This window comes from Syngnathus floridae, chromosome 5, assembly GCF_059516105.1.
Source record: "Syngnathus floridae isolate MCC-2025c chromosome 5, RoL_Sflo_1.0, whole genome shotgun sequence".
In the NCBI taxonomy this organism is placed as follows: Eukaryota; Metazoa; Chordata; class Actinopteri; order Syngnathiformes; family Syngnathidae; genus Syngnathus; species Syngnathus floridae.
Window position 1 is genome coordinate 1,726,518 of NC_142417.1, and position 21,734 is coordinate 1,748,251.

A 21,734-nucleotide genomic window follows, 5' to 3' on the forward strand; every position below is an offset into this window, starting at 1 on the left:
TGATTATTATTTATTAAATTGATTTATAAATTACATTTATCATGCAATATTTTTTTGGGTATAGATTCTATACAGTAAATATTTTGATAAAGTTCCTATCCGCATGAATCCAGGTCTTTTTTTTTAAGGGTTTCAAACAAGGATCCAAGAAGTTGTCAATCAGCTTGACCTACGTGTACCTGTTCCTGCTGTATCTAGACTCTTATGGATCCAAACATCCTACCAATCGATCAGCGAAGTGTGTGTGTGTGTGTGTGTTTTTGCATTTTGTTGATTCAGCTCGGCAGTGACACATTTAAGTAGGTTTTGGTGGGAGTCCCTGGTTTCCCTTACGCCATCTGTTTGCTAATCTACCAGTTTGTGTTTGCACTCGAACTATTTATTGACTGATTTTCTTTTCTTTACACACCAGCAAACACATTGCTGAAACGATCTTCATTCCTGCAATGACGCAAAAACGGAAGAAATTATTTGCCGTTTCTGCATGTAACACCCAAAGAAGACAATCAGCAATTGCTCGGTTGCATAAAATAACGGGAAGGACGAGAATATGGAAGCATAGATTGACTTTCTGGGATCAAATTATTTTGAAGCAGAATAACAGATATTGATTTTTTCCACCATCTCCAAAGGTTCTAACTTTAACAACATACAGCCAACTCCATTTCAATCTACTTGGAATATAATATACCTCTGCGTTGTTAAATAATAATTATCTTTTCCACACAGCGTCACCTCTCCAATAACTTCTTGAAACTGTGTGCTCATTATGCAGACGGGGTTATGGTTTTATAATGCCAATCCCGATCGGGTCTGTGTGTGATGGTATGAATTGATAGTTTACATACCCAATGCCAAGGGCACCACCAAGGGCTCATGAATGAGAGATGAAAAGAAATAGAAGTGGAGCAGAGGAGGAAGAGAGAGAGAGAGCGGGAGAGAGAGGGAGAGAGGGAGAACCCCCCCCCCCCCCTCCACTTCCATGCAACCGGCTAATTAGTCCTCGGCACTAGCATGTCTTAGCTGCAGGGACAGAGTTCAATAGTTCAGGCACCTACCACTGTGCTATGACCACGGTAAAGCGGGATTACCTGCCATACTGCCTAGCAAAGCCTACTTTTACAAGCATGGCTCTTGTTCAGCACCCTGGAAATAAGAGTCAGTCCAAAGAGCTGGCAGAGAAAGTTTCCGGCTTTCCATTTAAGTTTGTTTAACATATGTTAAGACCATGTGCAGAAAGAAATATCTTATTTTTATCCATAGGTCAATTACATGTCATTTTCTGTTCCTAGATCTGAGAAAAGTTGTTGCTCCACGCCGTACTTGTTTTCCTTTATTATCTTCACGTCCACACCATAACTTTTCGGCAGCCACCACGTTACGACAACTCAGAAGTAGAATGTGGCCCAAATACTTCAATACAAAATAATATAGGCCAAAATTAAAATCATTGAAATGGAGCACGAATAAATGGATGTTAATATTTATTTACATGATGTAATCATAGAGAAAAACCTTCATTTCTTCTTACAACATGGCTACAGATTGCGTTTCCCGTCTGCTTGTGTCGTCTCCCGCTCATCCTCGCACTCCAGCGTGCGCGCCGTTGCGCCGGCGCTAGCCTTCTGCGACTAGCGGAGGCGCGCAGCATCGCTTGATAATGAAGTTGTCAGAGGCGTGTTGCGGCGAGGCTGATGGGAGGGCCTGCCAGGCAGCCAATAGTGAAGCCTCGTCTGTGATCAGCCGAGCATGATGGGAGACCACCCTGCGCAGCGAGTGCCGAGGCCCGGCGCAACCCCCAGATCAAAGACCTGGCCCTCGAATGCACCAGCAATTAGACAGATGCGCCGTCCTAACACGTTTGTGCACGCTCATAATATCATCTAAAGCATCATTCAAAAATGGCATACACCCGGAAGTCAAGCTAAAGAGAAAATTGGGGGGTTAAAAATTTATGAATACTTTGTTGCTCTACTTTAGTTGCGTATCTCATTAGAACAGCCTCGCTTACATGGCTTCTCTAAAGTGTTCCAAGAGGACAAGTTTGTATTTCTTGATATCAAATCGTGGTCTCAATTTCATTGGTCCATTTGGAATGATTTATCCTACCTCCAGCGTGCCATGTTTCTTATTCTGCAACATCCCACTCCCCGTTCCCCTGTAGATTTGTGCGTACAAGTGCGCGATGCCTGAGGCACAACTCTTCTATACCCCGCTGACTTCCTGGTGAACTCCTCTGCTGCAGATTAGAATAAAGACAAGTGGAGGAGGCCAGTGGAGATCTTTTTTTTTTTGTTCGTGTAAAAATAGGCTTTGTTTCCTAGAAAGTCTAATAACAGATGCATGAAGGCGTGCGTCGCTTGCTCATGCTTTTACTGCCGTCCCAAGTCTGTGGCGGTCACTGCATTTGGAGGATGTAGAAGAATTTCCACCAAATAGTTTAGGTCACACTTTTTACTATGTATTTTTTTTTTTTATAAATATACATTATTATAATTATATAAATACATATAAAAATACACCTATATATTATATTTATTATTTTTTCATTTATTATATATCGAAACACAAGCCAAGCCATTGTGGGCCGGTCTCTTAGGGTCACATGTAGGAAAATATTTCAAATAGCACCATATCGACCCGTAAAGATGACGGTCCATCGGGCATCCGTATGCCAGATGGCAAGTCCAGCTCACTTTCTCACTTTTAGTTGAGAGTCTTCACTGAACTGAGGAGGGCAAAGTCAATAATTAACCATTTTGTATATGTTATGTCTAATTAGTGAGATGGCGTAAAGTGAAAGGCGGTATGCTTTTTGTTCACCTGAGAACGCGTATTTGCTTGGGATGGATCGACAGACGAGGTCAAGACATAGATTTAAATGCGGGGGCTTTTACTCGGAGGGAGTTTTAGTTGCATGTAAAAAAGAGACACAGTGAAGGAGAAGGCAGATGTTGTATTGATGGCACACGGTGCTCCTCTTCCCGGTCCTGAATAATCATGATCCTGAGCTGATGGGATGCTGCTTCAAACAGATGAGGTTAAGCTTGAACTGCAGATGAACTGGAACCTGCATATGAACCAAGGCTGCCGCCGGTTGCCCAGCCCAGGAGCCATCCCGTTTCCCCTAGCCGGGGAATTCCGAAAGCGGATTGATGCAGAAATAAAAGCGGGGGGTGGGTTAGCATTTTTGCATCTCCTCACGCGTGCACATGTTACCAAATTGTTCGGTTTGATGTTGAGAATAATTTGCTTATGTGTGTCTTTAGCTGTTTTCATGTGTGTGTGAGATGGAAGACAAGAGAATGGCTTTGGCTGGACTGGCAGGCTTGTGGGGCTGACACACTACCTTTTCATCCCCCCATCCCCTCCACATCTCTAAAACTGTCAACTGTCTTCATGTAATCTCTTTGGGGCTTTTATCGTCATTTTCCCCCGTCTCTGATCTCAACTCCTCTAAACTTGGGCAACAGATTCTGGGACAGATGTGTAAGCAGCAGGGACTGTCGTGCCACATAACAGAGATAGGTGGCAGTATACGGTCAGGATACGGCTCCTTATCCAAACTCTCTCCTTAGGTTTTCTATCTATCTATCTATCTATCTATCTATCTATCTATCTATCTATCTATCTATCTATCTATCTATCTATCTATCTATCTATCTATCTATCTATCTATCTATCTATCTATCTATCTATCTATCTATCTATCTATCTATCTATCTATCTATCTATCTATCTATCTATCTATCTATCTATCTATCTATCTATCTATCTATCTATCTATCTATCTATCTATCTATCTATCTATCTATCTATCTATCTATCTATCTATCTATCTATCTATCTATCTATCTATCTCTATCTATCTATCTAAATGGTTTTCTCTTTCTCTTTCCCTCTCTTTTTCTCTCTCTTTCTTTCTCTTTCTCTCTCTCTCTCCATCTCTCTCTCTATCCCTTCATCCCTCCATCGTATACTATATATTTGATCCAACCCTTGAATCTTCATGGTCAATGTTCTCATCATGTCTCCCACCTCCTAATCTTCTTCCAGGCTACCCCCCCTATCTCCCTTGGAACACATGCCCACTTAAATGGTAAAATTCAGCAAGGTTAGCGATCATTAGAGTTAGACGGCGTTCTTCATTCTCCCGTGCGGTATTCGGGCTCCACGGCAAAACGAGCGGACGGGTAAGAAATTGTTGCACCGCATACCAGCTGGGACTCGGCAGCATCAACTCGCAAACCACGTGAAGAGATAAATGCAAAAACGCGCACACATACACACGCTATTTGCCCAGATCAAGGCCGTGGCTCCGAGGGAGCAGAAGAGATCAGGCCTATGGAAATAGAAGGCTTTGTCATCGAAACACCCACCTTTCCTTAGATAGTATCCTCTCCGAGCGATTTTTCCCCTCCTTCTTTCATCCCCCTGTTTCTTAACTGGCATCTTGCACACACAGCTTGTGTCCACGTTTTCTTTGTGGAATTCATCGTGCTGAGCTGAATTTGTCAACACTTTCAAGCGGCGCTTTTTGTCACAACTGAATTGAGTTTACGTTCGAAAGTCATGCTAACCTCCTTAGCTACCAAGTATGAATCAAAAAAAATTGGTATGAACCGAACCACCTGATGATAATCTAACCTCTTAAAAAAATGGAGTTGGGCCAACCTCCGTGTCCTATCCCGTTTCATCTTTCTCCATCCACCGCTTCCCAGCCCACACCTGACAGTTGGCCACGTGTTTTACTGAGGTCAGCCAGAGTTGCTGGGTGAGATCCAGCCCGCCGAGTGCCAGTGACGGGTCAGCCCGGAGTCGGTGTGACCAGCAACACGACCCGCAGTGTCGGTCCATGTCAGATGGTTGGAGATGCGGCGCGGCGCTGGTATCCTGCAGATTAGAACGTTGTGGCGTCTCCTTACACAGGATGGGCTTTTCAACATGCCACTGGCCTGTCCGTGACTTTGTGACCTCGGGAAGTCTGTCTGTGCTGTGTGTGCATGTGTGTGTGTCTAAAAACACGTGAAAAAAGGTGGGTTTTTTTCTCTTGGGTAATTGCGGCGTAAACTTTTCACCCCACTTTCTCATGTGATGTGATTAACACAGAGTTCCACGGGAAACGCATGCGCCTTTCACCTGCACTCTGTGTGTGTGTTTGTACGTGTGTGTGTGTCTTTCTCAGCTAATAGCCATAAAAGCGGTGGGCTGTGGATTACATCTTGTTCAGATAATTATCTTTCCACCAGTCACTTCAAGGTCAGTCTTACAAAACCATTTACTGGGCAGCAAATAACATTTCTGTCACGTGAGTTTCAAACAGTTCATTTAAAAGTGTAATTGTTTTTTTTTTTTTTTTGTGGGAATCGTAATTTTTTTTTCTGCTCTAGTTCTTCTAACGGCTTTCATAATATTGATACACTCACGCGGCAGCGACAGGTGTGTTTCTCTTTTTAATTTTCTCTCTTCTCCTTCAGTCAAGCGAAACCTTTGAATGAATTTTTCTCAAATTTGACACATAAAACTAATTGCAAAACGTCTGCAGATTCGAGATTAACTGTGGAGGAATACAAAATGTCTGTATCATATTTATTATATTTATTATATTTATTATATTATATATTCTATACTACTACAATTATATACTATATATTCACAAATCCATAAACAAAATAAAGTTGTATGGAAAAGTCACCATTTCATTATTTGAATGCACTGTTAAGGAATTAACTTGTTTTCTGCACCACAAGTGGATCAAACCTCAAGCTCCAGATTTAGTGTGAGTTCTTTCTTTTTAACAGCTGCAGCGTGCACCTCCTGTTGTTGTTTCATTCTTTTATGGCTCCATCTGAAGACTGGCAAGATAATGATGTCTGATGTTTGGAACTTTACTGAACAAGGCGGTTATGCGTGCGTCTTTCTGCACTTGGGTTCTCAGTCTTTAGCGGTGTGCCACATCTCAAGCCCTTCATTCTTAGATAATTGTGCAACTAGTCCTCAGCCTTCCCTTTAACCTGAAAACCAAGCTCATTGCGGACCCTGGAGAAAGACATCCACCCCCTCCCCCTGCCTGCCCCAAAGGTAGAAAAAAAAAAAAAAGCCCAAGTTGTCCTTGTGCATAAAAGTGGATTCTACTCTCTAACACCTTTTCAAATTAATATTTGTTATGTGCGCCATTCTGCCAAGCCCAGTTTCTGTTCCCCGCTTTTGTTCCTGCGTTTGATGTAACGGAGGCAAGGACAAAGAGGAGAGCGAGCAGAGTGTGTGAAAATGGTAGTTAAGTGGGCTTAAGGGCTCCTTCAGTAGCTTCTGAAAGGCCCGGACCTTGAATGGGACCCTCGCACGGCTAAGCTGTAGTGCAGTAAACAAGACAGGTCCAGCACAAAGGTGCGTCTTAAATGAGCACAGACACCCTCCTCCTCTTTTTTTTTTTTTTTGACTCACCGCAGTCTCCCACCCAACGTTGACATCTGTCCAATCCCAAGATCTTCATCCAACTCAACTCCCTTTTGTTTTCCCCTCGCCTTGGTTCTCGGGCGACCCCTCCGGTGCGTGTTTGTGTTGGTAGCGATGGGCCGGGTGGAGACGGCGGGGAAGCTCTGGCCTAGCCCGCCCGCCTTGTCCCCCCAGTGCCTGGGCGGTTCGGATCTTTTGTTGAGTTAATTGCAATGAGTATAATGTACTAGTCTCTCTTAGGTCCACAAAAGACAATTAGACAATCCCAAGAATTTAATGAGACACCAGCAGGCCCAATCAATCCCCTGCACTGGCCTGTTCTCTGTGGGCACCCACTCTGAGGACGGGGAGGGGGGGGGGTTCATGTCTGTATCTGTTCTGGTGTGTTGACCAGATTGTTGCTTTGCCCATCAGAGGAATCACCAAACAATATCGTAATGACACACACACACACACACGTAAATTAAAAATGTTCTCTAGACGTTTGTATTGGTCTGGCTGGTTTCCAACATTGGGATTCTCCTCGGAGGAGACGCTCTTCCAGGATAGGACAGGACTTCCTGGGAATATCCATGTAATTATGAAGAGTGATTATCCTGCCCTCTTCGTGAAAGGACAGAGTACTTGACGGTGTCATCTCTAAAAAAGAAGAAGGATGGCGAGAGGGGCCCGGCTGATAGACCAAACCCTGGGTGGCCCTTTTAAGGATTTCACCCCGCTCTTTTCTTCTGCTTTTTATCCCCCCCCCACCCCAATTTCTATTATGTCCACCTCGGTGTTGCCTCGTTCTGTCCTATTTTCCGCCATCATTTCCGTCCTCACCTCGCTGCGAGACCTCTCGCAGGATCACGTCAAGATAAAGCAGCTTTTAAACGCGAGGAATTATTCATAAATGATTCATTATGTCTTACTTAACCTTTCAGGGAGATTAATTAATAACCATATCAATATGCCATTGTTAAGTGACTGTAATTCACAGCCTTAAACAATCGTAAAAGCCATATTCATCTTATTCTCCTCCCCCACGATCTCGTCTCTCCACTTTTGCCTCCCCCCCCTTCCAACCTGACGTTCCTTTACCGTTTTCTTCCCCGGCTAATCACGGCGTTACAACAAAAGCCAGCGCTCCATTATTGCATGTGCGCGGCGGCGTCCCACAAGAAAGGAAATGAGAACGGGACAGAGGGTGGCCGTGGCCTGACACCGCACTATTAATCTTCCAGTAAAGCCTTGTCAGGCAGAAACGGACACAAATGGATCACTCCCATTAACTGGGGGAGTGTAGGTAAGGGCTTTAACAAGCGTTTACCAGAGTCCATTTTCTCGCTAATGAAGAGGGGGAATACGCAAGCGCCCAGCCAAACCTGCCAGACCTCACTTTAGGTTTAGATGGAAGGGGTGGGGGGATATGTGGGGGCATGCCGAAGAAGCCTTTGCTTGCACCGCAGATATATTTTATCTGACAATGTAAAAAAGGCTTTCAGGGTTTCTCACTGGGCAAGCCCAAAGTCTATTGTGGTCCTGCGGACGAAAAAAGAAAAAAGAAGGACAAGATGGTTAGCGCCGGTTCTTAGTATGTTTTAAAGCAGGGGCAACAAATTCATTTTCGTCGCGGGCCGCATCGTAGTTATAGTTTCCTTGCTACGCAACAAATTGATGAATAACGAGTTTTGGAATCAAACTGTTGATGAATGGGTATAGAAATTGCCAGCAATATCGTTATTTTTTTAAAGTACAGATAATATGTAATTTTAGTATTGACACAAGTTGATGCACTGTTTGTCTTTGCGGGCTACATAAAATGATGTGGCGGGCCGTATCTGGGCCCCCGGGCCTTGTGTTTGACACCTATGATTTAAAGGAAAATAAAAATCTGCTGCTAGTGTGCTACAGATTTCTCACACCTGAGTTGCCAGAGTTCTTCATTAGTTGGGTTTTATGTTCCTCACATAACCCTGATGCAGTTGGGTTGGTCCTTTAAAAATAAAAATGTCTGATGTTGGTCAGATGGCACTGACCACATTTCAGCAAAGAGGGTGTTTACTTGAAGTGAAGAATTCTGTTATGACTCTTTGTAGACTCCCAAAGGAAGCTAAGCGAGGAGAGGAAGATTTCACCTTCCTCACCACTCACACATACATCTCCACACAGAAAACATTTTTAATTATATCTCCTCCCAAGTAGTGCGTCTCAGTAACCAAGGAGCTGACAGTGATGCATGTGCTGATAAATCCGCAAACACTGGAAACAAGATTAACAAAGATTTTGAGGAGAGGGTGACAGCTAATTTTGCGCAATGGTCGGCGCTGCGTTCAAGAGTGATGTTTTTGATAGAGCCAGCCACGCCTGAGAATTCAAGGCAGGAAGACGGGTGGGGTGGGGGGGCGATGAAGGTAGCGCCAGCACTTTAGCGCATTTGCACTTTTTAAATTGTTCTCGTCTTTTTTTCCCCCACTCAGTCTTTTTCTCCTATCGGCTAATTTGTCTGTCGACTCCACCGCTCGTTTCCTTTTTTTCCAGAAAGTATTGGCCCTAGTAGAAAAACACCTTGTATGATATGAAGTGGCTAATATGATAGTCGGTTTAAAAAATCTATTTTGAACTTTACAGAAAAATATTGAATATTGACTACTCTTTACGTACCGTATTTTCCAGACTATAAAGTGCACTGAGGATCCTTTCATTTTCCCAAAATTGACAATGCACCTAAACTTTGACTTATTTTCTGTACTGGTTTGTTTCCCAATATCTTAACATATACGGAAATTTCCCAAACATCAACCTGTTTATTGAGACTCCGCCTTATAATCAATCGGGTGTACCTTACGAAAAATCCGCTAGTTGTACCTCATGTTGTGGCTCTAAACTCCCTCTACCTACCTGTGGGAATTTTTTCCCGCCACGTCTTTGTATTCAGGCCCAATCGCTGTGATCTAATCAGCAATATGTACGGTGGAGTCTGTGACATGCCACTCTCGACCCGTGGCCCTGGTGTCTCTGAACCGGTTGTCTACCCACTGAGACACAGATACCCACTCATGAGAGAAAGTTATCAGTCTGCCTCATCGCACACACTCGCTCGCACACACACATACGCCAGGACAGAAGAAGAAGATAACAATCATCCTTCCACAGCTGATTTCCTATTTTCTCCTCAAAGTATCCTCCTGCCTTCTTTTCTCCTCACTGCTGCCAATTTCAGGTCCATACAGTAGAAACAGCTTGTAGATTTCTTTTGTTCTCCCCCCCCCACCTGCTTACAGTGACGTCTCACTAGTCGGAATTGATTGCACCCCCCGTTTCTTTATTTGCCGGCGTCTTGACAGCTTCTTTCACGTTTCCCTTTGTCCATTCCTCCCTTCTCCTTCTCCTTCACTCTGTGTGTGTCTCTTTTGGCCCCCATCTGCTTTCGCTTGGGTTTGCTCCTATCCCAACTTGATAATGAGGAATGCGGTGTGACCCTGACCTCCGTTGGCCCCGCAACCACCTCCGACCCCTCGCAGGTGACCCCCGGGTCCCTGTTTTGACAGCTTGATTAATTACCTACGGTTATGATTTATGGGAAAAGCCGTATGTAAAAATAATAGACAACAGGTGGTCTTTTAAAAAAAAAAAAAAGTGGATTTGAAAGAACCGTCTAGTGAGGAGTGTGGTAATGGCGAGGTTGAAGGGACCGTGTGTGTAAGAGAAAGCGACAATGTGTTTTACAGCTGCTGTTCATGCTTAATTGCTTTCAACTGTTTTTGAAGCCCCAGTTGGGTTAATAGGAAAATGTCTTTTGGTCCAAGCTTTTTTTTTTCCCCCTAACTTACCATAGCATGGATTTGTCCATTTGGCCGTGTGTGTGGGGAAAGGATGAAGGGGATTCCAGCATACATGCGTAGCTCCATGTGTGTGCTGTGAAGCGTAAACCCAGGCATGTGGTAATGACACTTTTGAAAATGTGCTTCACCACACACACACGTGCTCAGATATTCTGCAGTACTCTTTTTGTAGGTTGCATCCTGTGAAAATAAGCAGAGTAAATGACAGGATAGAGCAGCCTGGGTGTTTACCCTTCACACTTCAAACACAGCTTGTGATTGGCTGTGGCAACCTCAAGGACCTGTGGTGCAGCTCCACTTAGAAAGAGGTCACTCTCTCTTGGACTTTGTGTGTGGGTAGTGGGGGGGGCGGAGGCAGTGGACTCGCACTCAATGTAAAATTTCCCCTCAAACATGAATCCATGTTTACAGTGATCAAAGCAATTGCCTAAGGATGAAGTTGATATTCGACGGTGGTGGTTGTGAGCAGGACCACCGGTTTCCTCTGTCTTAGGTTACAATAACAGGGCAAGGGTGAAGGGATTCCTTCTGGACCTTTGCCCCGTGGAGGTCAAAGCGTTCCTGTGATGTTCACCGAGATTAATGCAGAGGACACGACAGCATCATTCGACATGAAAACTATTTGGATGACCGGCGCTTTATTTCTTGTGAATATAATTGCATACTTGCTCAATATGATTTTTCAAGAGCTCATGGAGTCAGCAATTTTTTCATCATTCAGAAAACTGCCTTGGTGTAATTTGGCTATATATAATAATATAAAATAAAATGATAATAATAATTAATAATAATATAATGTGCTTGATGCCTTTGTCATATTTTACACTGTAAATTATAGTTGATATTGAAAATGCAACAATCTAACAAAAATTGACATTTCATGAGAAGCGTCTCTCTTTTAACATCCCCTCATATATGTTTAATCAGTGGTAGCCTTTAGCTGGGTTATTCCTATTTTGCTCCATTGTTCCCCCCTTTTTTGTAGCCTTTTTGCCTCCCCTTTTCTTCTGCCCTCTTTTCTTGATTTATACATGAAATAGTTAGGCAGGAGGGCTGGGACACACCTATCACTCCATGATCTATATCTCGCTGTGCCCTCATTAAAAATACATGTGTATGCTTAGGGGAGACAATATAGAATTTATAAATCAAAATGCTAACGGCGTTAGAATAAGCCTCCTGTCTTTATTTCCCCACAGCTTTCCAGCGTTGGGCTCGCTCGTCTTTCTGCGTAGCATATTGTGGCAATCATATGTTTTATACTCTTTTATTGGACTCTTCTGGAAATGTGTGTTAACTTTGCCTTCCATAATTAATGTCATCGTTTTTGCTCAAGAAGCAGGACAGTTGTCAGAAGCTTTTGAATGCTTTTGGTTTAGCGGACAACTTTTGAAAAAAAACATCTGTTGACAGGACTTTTTATTTGCTACAACTATGATGAAAAGTTCCAAAATATTATTAGCCTGGTTTGTGTCGTGTAAGACAACTGCAGTCTTGTTTTGTTGAATTTGCTGCTGTTTTCACTAAAATAATGACAAATGACTCCGGCTAACGATTCAATAAAGTGACCGAGGTGACTATTTTCCTTGGTGAAAAACGTACCTCTAAATTTCTGTGTAGTGAGTTTACATTCAGTGTCGTGTCTTTGCTGAAGCCGAGCAAAAAAAAAAAAAAAGAAAGGTTGACAAATGACTCTGGTAACATTTACTTGCACAATCGATAGCTCTGACAATTTCCACCTGGACGGTGATTAATGCTACATCCAGCCCCACAGGCCTCGCAAGCACCCCCCCAACCCCCACCTTGCACCTCCCCAATGCATGGTGCTGAGAGCAGATGAAGCAGCCACCACAACTTACTAGCGTCCCGAAATGACAAACCCAAACCGGGCCGGGCGCTCGTAAGTCGTGATCTACTCAAGCACTTTTCCGCGTGTCATTTCTACTTCTGTTTCCTTTCACCGAGGTGCTGAAAATAGAAAGGTCGGGAGGAGCGAGACAGGAAAGCGCAAGAAAGAAATGTAAATGCGTGCATGAAAAGAAGCTGATGCATCAGGGATCAGAAGCTGTGCTATTCTCTTCACTTCCTCCACCCCACTGCTCCACTTTGAACTCATTTATAAATATTCAACTCCACATATAAACACATTTCTAAATGAGCCCAGGCATCCGTGCCAAGGTTAAAAACCCCGCTTCTTATTACCGACACCACGACTCGACGCTTAGCGTCTCATTCTAACCTAAACTATTTGCGCTCATTAAGATCAAGGGAAAGTTTTCTTATTAAGTTCCACGTGAGAGCAAACAATGCCTGTAGCCCTTTGAACTAGAATTTAAAGATAATTCAATTGGAGTTAAATGTAGGAGATGCAAAAATTGGAGGACGGATGACTAATGAGGATAAGCAGCAGTACAGAAAATGGATGTTGAGAAGGCGCCTTTTTTTTTTTTTTAATTTTTCATGTACTGGAGATCTCAACATCTATTTTGGAGCTGATTTGTAAAAATAAATAAATACAATTTTATTTAAAATTATATATATATATGTATGTATATAATATACATATATTTATAATATAAAAACTTAATAAATACAATTTAATTTTAAATAGTATATGTAGTATCAGCTCCTTGTGTTTTCTCCTGTCAGCTTTTTTGCTTTGCCTTTTTATATAAAACTGTGAGATAATAATATTGAGTGGAGTTTAGGTGCCCTTTGACAGTCCCCCTCCGGGCATTCATATTTATCAAGAGGATGATGGATTTTGTCCTGACAGGCTGATGACAGTCCCAGCTCATATCCTCTCACATCACCCCTAAGATCCACACGTCTTTTCTTTGCCCCTGTGGTACAGTAAAGTACTCTGGTGCCCCTCCTTTCTTTGAGAAACATAGAAGGGTCTTGGGTTAGTGGGGTGCTGCGTTGTGGGGCACCATGACTAAATGTGGCAGTACTGTGCGATCTGTGTGGTATGTCAGTTCAAAAAAGAAGAGCGGTGGAAAAGAGGGGGATTGACTTGATGGGGGAAAAAAGAAAAAAAAAACTTGTAGACAGTCAAGGTCACACAAAGCAGGGTGGCCCTGTTGCAGAGCAAAAGCTTATACACTACTTATTGCTTCTTAGCTTCTTCGCTGCTATTTAACTGTCCTTCCTATTTAAGTTTCAGCTGTCATATAATATGACAATCCGGGCCCCCCCATCCCCAATTGTCTTTTTGTCATTCATTGTGTCTCGTTCAGGTCTCAATCCCTCCCCTCCGCCTTATCCTATTGGGTATGCCATGCTGAGTGACCCCTTCGCTATTGTCAGTCAAGTCTCAGCAGCCAATCAGGACCTTGCATATTGCCGAATCGAGGAAGTGAAAGCTGCCCCAGAAAAGGGAGTGCCCCCTTGCCCTGATCCAAACACAACCGCCTTTTGACAAAACATAGAATAGTGCACGCCTTCAATTTCAATCCCGCCGTGTTAGATGTTGCCTTGCATTTCTCGCCTCAATATTCACACGACCGCACCGTCCACCGTCGTCGTCCGTGACACCTATCAGCCGTGCTTTGTACCTGTCAAGCGCTGTCCTTCCACCACCCCCCCTCGCCCCCCCTAGCTCACTGCATGAGAGCCCTCACATCAAAGCGGCGCTAAGCTCCGCTCGCACAGATGAAACACCCTCTCGCTCCGGCCGCCTCGCTCGCTCGCTCGCCACTCCTGCATATTAGGCACATTTTGTTTTCAGCGCCGTTGGTAAAACTAGGTGCTGCTGTCTTAAAAGAGGGTGTGGGGGGGGTGTCTTATTTTCTCGCCATTGTGTAGGCGGTATCACGCACATACAGACTCTCTCACACACAGCTAATAATTCAACAAGAGGAGAAAATAATGATGTGTGGCCATCATGGCAGTAGTGGGCGAAAAGCATCCAATTGAACCATAAAGGGAGCTCGTAAGGGTCTCCATATTGTACTTAAAACAGCCTTGTCTTATTTATAATCCCAAACAGTGCTATTTTCTGCCATATTTTTGAGCAAGAATTCCAATATGGTGTTTTTGTAATATTTTCAACACCTCTTTTAGTTCTTTTTGAAGACTACCAATGAGATAAGACGGCACGATGACGGAAAGGAACGGCCTCTCCCCGATGATGATAGAAGCCGGTTTCCGTAGCAGCGGCAGCCTTTGTTTTGCTCTCTGATGCGGGACAGGCCGACAAAAGAGCGCTAAGGAGCGTCCAGGGCAGGGTGATGGAGGTCGGGTTCCCTCCCATAGCGGGGTCGGGCTAACCTTCTTGACCGCTGGCCCCGGCCGGGGCAGGGACTCAGTGTGGCGGTGGCATCGGGGCACTCGCAGGGCATGGGAAGAGGATCAGCCGGCGCAGAAAAGACAAGACCCAGCCAACGCTCGAGGACTCTGTGTGTGTTTTCTTTAGGACAGTGCCCGTGTGTGTTTAGCACAAAGGCGACGCGACCTCAAACGTTCAAAACGTGCGAGGGAGGTTCAGCGCGAGAAGAATCGGGGGTGACCCGAGGTTTGCGTCGCGCGTTTGTTTGAGATTCAGACGTTGACAGCACAAAGATCAGATTTAGACGCAAGACTTAACAGTTTGCACAAAAACACAAAAGGACCGACTGACCTCGCTTTAGAACAGTTTCAGAGGATTTAACTGTCACCAAGCAAGGATTGAACTCTTAGTTAGCCTTGTGGGAGAAATCGTGTGGGATGTGCGCCATGTTTTTATTCCCAGTTCCATGCAATCATCGTATCGTTTAAGATTTAGACTCAATTTGTTGGCGAGATGCTAAGCGGCTAGCAAACCCGACACCAACGTAAACATCCCTGTGTGGTTTGATAATAGTCTCTGACAGAAGCAAACACGATCCTCCAGGCGCCGACGACACCGGCTGCCTTTACAGCGATGTCCTTCTGGGTGATTGCACCACTGAAAGGGTGACTATTAGCTCACTTAGGTGCGTTAGTCCGTCCAAAGCAAAGGCTAGAGGCCGAGACCGACTGTCGGCATTAAGCGGAAGTTACAAGCTCCTCGGCCCACTTGAGGTTAGCATCAGAATGCTGAAGGGCGGAAAGGGTTATTGATGAGTGACGGGCGCTTGTAGGCCACTGGGGGTTAGCCGGAGAACATGTGGACCTGTGTGCTTGGACCATTAACTTTTGCCCTGGGAAAAGCAGGATTAGTGAAAAACAGGAACACAGACATGTGATGGTGTTTGATGTCTGTCCCTCGCTCAATACGGACATTTCTGGTGTCCTCTTTTTTATTCGCTTTCGGCCTGATCGAATGGAACACATCGGCAGATATTTTGCTTTTCTTTTTTTGCAAGGTCGATGAATGATGCCCCCATTTGTGTTTGGAGGGAGAATTTTTAGGATTGAATTTGTGTTTTTCCCAATGCATTCCACTTCCACTCAAGCTATCAAAAGAATTATTTCAGCACGGCATACTGTAAAAACCGGGCAGTGTCACCTTGCGTGTATGAGTACAAATACACTAACCCGCACATCTGCGACACAGTCGGAAAACATACTTCATTTATCTTCATGACTTCCTATTATACATTTTACAAAATAAATAATTTGCACGTGTCCATTTAAAGCATACTAAGTGTCCCAACTCTGTCTTATTTCTTTCTATTGTGCGTGTGTTAAGTCCCGAAGTGATCCCTTCGGCTATGTTATCATGCTGCCACCAGTGGGCAGTGCCACAGAGCTGCTGTGGCTCCCCTTCAGCTGCATGCATGTCTCTGTCTCTCCTTCTCTCGCTCAAGCCGGATCCCATTTTCATCTGGTCATCCATCTGTCGGCATGCACGCTCGGGTCTCTTCGACGCCGTCTGTGTGAAAATATCTCGGTAATATCGCTGGCCCAAATTTAATCCACCCTAATAGATCCTCCGCTATTATCACTTACTTGACTCGGCTCTAATCAGTTTATCGGTGGAAGTATGACTGCTAAAAATGATCATTCTATTTGTTTTCAAGTCAAATGTATTTTAGCATCATGTCGATAAACGCTCAAATCATTTGTTGCATTTCAAATCACAATAATGTCAAAATTCCAATATTAAAAAGCTGAATATGAAGATGTCTTATTGAAAATGTATGTCCAGTAAATGGATTTGCCAAAAGAGTGCGAATCAGTCTAATTTCATAATCCGCCTAAGTGGGAACGTGTCATTGTGCGCTTGTCAACAGACGGCAGGTGCTAAGGGAGAGGGAGGGAGGGATGGAGGGATGGAGGGTGTGTGGCAGGTTTGACGGCGCCGGGCACAGAAGGGACACACGGGGAGGACACGCACATTGCGTTGACACTTATTAAGGGAGAGAAGATGTGTGTGATGCCTTGAGAAGGCAGTGAGGAAGCGATGCCACCTCTCTTAATTCCCTCGCACATCCCCCCCCAAAGGTATTTTGTGTCTCCCATACTGCTCGGAATGTGCTATTAGCGTGTGTGTGTTGTGTGTGTGTATTCACAATCGCAGTTGTGTGTGAACGTCCAATGTGAAACAAGATCTATTTCCTGCTGTAATCTCAGAGTGCTCGGAACAATAAACACAGTTAATTAAAAATGTTAGCAAAGTTGAAGAAGTCACGCAGGAGGAAAAAAAAAAAAAAAAAAGACCCCCCTCTTCCTCCACTTATTTAATTTCCCATTTCCGTGTTTTTATATGTGGTTTATTTTGGACGAGTCGTCACCCGTTAGTGTGTATGCGGTTGTAGCGGCACAAAGTGTCGGGCTGCTGAATGATGCTGGGATGGATTGAGTTTGATTTGAAGTGGCCTTTGGAGCCACTAAGTGCTGTCCACTGACTCAAAGCGCTCTTGTGGAATTCCAATGGTGCGCTTCCTCACTAGAAATTTCCGTCTGTTCTTGGGTATTTATGTCTGAGAGAAATGTGTTGTTTTATTCACATGCCTTTTTTCTATTGCATAAAGACTTATCATTTAACAGTGAAAAAATAATTTTGTCGAGTAAAATGTGGCAAGGAAAATACTATTAATACAATTATATTGTTTCTTTACACTCTAATACTAATCCATATTTGTTTTGTTCTTAACATTAAATATAGTGATTTCATTATTTAAAATTTTATATTTATTGCCTCTCCATTTATTTTATATTAGTATATTATTATTTATTTTATTATTATAAGTACATGAATGAAAACACAATTTTACTTTTCAAAGAAAATGTATATCATCGTGTGTCCAAGATGAATTTAAAAAAAATTCAAGATGAGAAAAGTAAAATATGTCCGCCATGATGTGTATTTAATAAAACAAAAAAATCCTCTCTGTTTTAGGAGGGCTACAGCGTGATGGTACTCAACCCAAATGAGAACTACCTGGAGGTGGAGAAATCGTCTTCCGCTCCGACCGAACCGTCGGGCGAACCCGTGGAAAAAAAGGAGCGCAAAGATGACCAGGAGGGCAAGAAAAGGAGAGAATTTTACGAAAAGTACCGCAACCCACAGAAGGAGACGGAGACGGACCGGATCCCCGTACGGGTATGTCGTTTGGGAGGAGAGACGAGTGAGTGTTTAGAGTGACACAGTGGCAGGAAGAGAGGGATAGATGCGCATCACGCGCTGAGATGATAGGTGATGCTTTGAGGTCGCGCACGAAGGTGGGAAAACCGTCCCCCGACAAAACACAGTGGGGGAGTGGGAGGTGTCCATCAAAAGAGACAAGGGAGGAAATGTGAAGTAAGTCGGGAGGATGAGAAGCAGGAGGAGAAAGAGAGGCTCTTGTGTGGTCAGCCTGTGTGTGAAGAGCTTGGCCGGGCTCCAGTCGCCTCTCAGTGAGCAAGTGTTAACCACATGGCTACCTCCCTCTCGCCCTCTTTTGCCTCCCTCCTTCCCTCTCGCGCTCTTCCTCTCCACCACCACGGCGGGCCCGGTCAGTCTTTGCTGACCGCTGGGATTATTATCTCCACAACACACACGCACGGACGGCCAAGCCGCAACAACATTCTTCTTATCGTGTCGCAGCGACTGCACGCGGACACACATTCACCGATGTGCACACACACGCGTGTGTGGAGCACTTAATGAGTGTATTTCCATTGTGCGGAATAACTAAGGCCAGACTGGAGGGAAAATAAAGCAATAATGTTCCACTCCGTAGCCAAAATTATTATTTGATGGCTCGTAAAGACCAGGGCAAACTTGTTTTTATTCTGGGTATGATTTAGTGGCAAGGTCAATAAAGTAAGTAAATAAGTCAAGTAAATAATTGATATTTTTCTGCATTGTTTGTATTTAATTCTTGGATGAAAATGCCGTAAATCCAATTAAGAATTTGACAGATTTTGTTGAGTAACTTTTTTTATAAAAATTTGTTACCTTCAAATCTTACGTTCACCCATTTTTTTTTTACACAGTGTATTGTGTCCCATAAGAATCGAATCTAATTAAAACATTTTTTTTTTACTTCGTGGAAATCAAATCACCAGGCCATTTTAAAAGCTAAAAAAAAAAACCGGAGTAAATGAGAAATGTAGAACAAAACAATGAAATGACAGAGCATGTCAATTATCGAGTTAAAATAACATGAACAGTTTTCTGTCCAGATTTAATTTCAGCGTTGGTTTGAGCAGATTTTAGGCGTTCATGATGTGTGGTTCGCAGATGAGGAGAATACAAATAGAATGCTGCTTCACTTTTTTTGGTTCTGGTTCTGGAAAGACTGAGTCCAATAATTGAGAGTATCTGAAATTCTTATTAAGGTCCAAGAAGACGAAGATTTTAACTTTCTTGCAAAGATCAACAGGAGTTTTGTCAAACTTGCCAAACTAAAATGTCCATCGCCCCGGATAAAGATAAATGACCGAACAGGTTGGCTCTTTGTTGGTGACCCTTGAATTATGACCTTTGACCCAAAAGTCAGCGAGATGTGAGTTTGTTTGACCTTGCCTCCTCCGAGCACGCCCCCTCCCGCACCGCTTCGCTCGCCACTGCTCTGCCTCACTCCGCCCTGGAGTAAGCTGTCACACATAGGCACTTATACACACAACACACACACACACACTCATCAAAAATCTTAGTTCTTTTCCTTCCTTCAATCTTTTGTTTGCATGTGTGTGTGTGCCTCTTTTTACCTCTGTTAGTCAGGGTGGGTGGTGGATCAAATCAAACCTCTTTAGCCGGCCTGTTTTCATCTTTTTGAACAGAACCCACCCGAGGCACGTGCATTCACACGCATACAAACCTTTTTGTTCTCCACACCTCACACTCTTAACTCCCGCTGAGCTCCAAGACCACCTGCACACAGCCATTCAACAGTGCACTCACTCTAATTTATATATATATATATATATATATATATATATATATATATATATATATATATATATATATATATATATAGCACCGAGTTTATAAAAGAGTATGATCAGAAAATGGCTTTCTAGTTTCTACAATGAGCACGGCTAATAACGCTGAAGTGATTCATATGCTTCCTTACACCCATTAATAAGTTCTTTACTGCTTTTAAGGTTCCTACTCTTTAGCCTTAGGGTCCATAGTTTGCAACCCCTCAACCTTATCTAATCCCTCTTCTCTCCTCCTGCGTCAGATCACACACTAGCAGCCCATGTTTAGGGGGCACGTTTGATGGCGTAAGGAGGGATGGGAGGATATAGAAAGTGGGATGCTGATGAGGAGAGGGAGGGGCAGGCGGGCAAGGGAGGGAGGGAGGGAGGTGGCTGGCGCTTTCTTAGCACATATAGAAGTTTGGGAGTTCACTTTACTCTGAATTTTAGCAGTAATCCAGTTAGCTATTTTCTGTCAGCCAAGCGGAGGAATGGCAGGAACAAAAGGCACATTCATAGGCTTAAGAAGCTTCCAAAGAGTTCACCCAAGGCTGGCTGGCTGGGATTAGGCCAATAGGCCCTGGAAAAGTAGAAGGGGCGGGGGGAAAGAGCAAAGGGGACCCAAAAAAACAGCCTCATCTGTCTTACCACTTATATACATTTTTTATATACATATACATATGAAAGAAAAAAGATATATCATGTATTTATATGTGGATTCTGTTGAGTTAAATTCTATTTTGCTCAACATTTTGGCCCCTCCCATCTTGTACGACCCCCTCTCGCTTCCACAAAATCTTTCTTCTTTTAAAATACCTCTCCAGACTTCCACCTAACCCAGGTTAGACCTCTGTCTTGTCCCTGGTTTAGCATCTGAACTCTAATTTCTTCACTACACACTTGACAATTCCCTAATGCATTCACACAAAGACGTGAACACACTTGTCACAACATCATGTGAGCACTACAGGATTTTTTTTTTTTTGTAGTATATAGATTTTTGACCCAGTTCTCTCTCATCAGCAAACACCAACCCGTTGCCCCAAAGTCATTAAACCGACGGGATTTATTTGAGCTTTGACCTGTGATCATGCCAAGAGGTAAGGCCGAGCACACCCAAGGACAGGTAGGGACTTGATTAACCTCTGGAAGGGGTCAAAGGAAAGGTCAACGGCCAAAGCTGGAGGGCAGCCTACCCGCTCGCTCGGAGGAACAAATTGGCTGTATGCCATGCGTGTAGCCGCTGTGTGTTTTTCTGTGATTATCGAGTCACAGCTTTGACCTTTGTTTGTCTGCATCGGGCTCTTTGTGGTGCCAGTGTTGTTGCGAGGGAGCCGTTTTTTTTTTTAACCACACTTTAATTATCCACTGTTGGAGCTCTTTTAGCTTGTACAAAAGCACATCTAAAGGCATTTTTCTACCAAGTGGTTCATTCAGTCCCGACCCACTTGAATACAGGTAAAACTCTTCCCCCCCCCCCCCCCCCTCTTTGTCTGTGGCGTTACCCTTCAGAACTTTTGCAGATGGGAATGTGAAAAATGGCTACTTTACTGAGCTAAGACAAATTATACTGCTTGGTGGAAATGAGGCTTAAGTATTTGTGTTAGTACCTGTGTGTGTGTGTGTGCGTGTGTTTGCTCAAGGCAGAAACAGTCTAGCTGGTCTCACTTGCCTGCTCCCAATCTTCTAGTTAGGTCAACCATCAAACACATCCATCCTGCCCTCCCTGGCTGCCCCCCTCCCTCCCTCCCTCTTTCCCCCCCACCCACTGAGCTCTCTCTGTCTCGACACACACTCACGTTGTGGATACGGGCTGACCTGGAAAAGAGAAAGGAAAAAAAAAACACACATACACTGCACACCTCAGGGTCATCCTGGAACAAACAGCGCCATGTCTGCCTGCCCTCTCTCCTTTTGCCTGATGTCAATTAATGGCTGGCGGTAATTTCACCTGACAAGCCGAGCGGCGGCGCGAAGCTCGCCGAGATGTCACGGCGATGACCTTTCTGGCCCGCAGCCCCTCTTTTCTAATAAAGAATCCCACAAACCCGCAGCAACTTCCTTTGTACTTTGTTAATGAGTTATTGATTTGAAACAATGTGCTGGCAAATATTGTCAGAGCACAATGACCCCGTCAAG

General features: G+C 43.9%; 1 protein-coding gene across 1 annotated transcript in view; it reads left to right on the top strand.

The window, feature by feature from the left end:
- Positions 1-21,734, top strand: part of arb2a (ARB2 cotranscriptional regulator A) — a 91,478-nt gene that overhangs the window by 18,319 nt on the left and 51,425 nt on the right. The window contains exon 7 of the mRNA XM_088376773.1: positions 17,587-17,790. Within this exon, the coding sequence (XP_088232899.1) occupies positions 17,587-17,790 (204 nt within the window). The remainder of the gene's footprint in view (positions 1-17,586; positions 17,791-21,734) is intronic.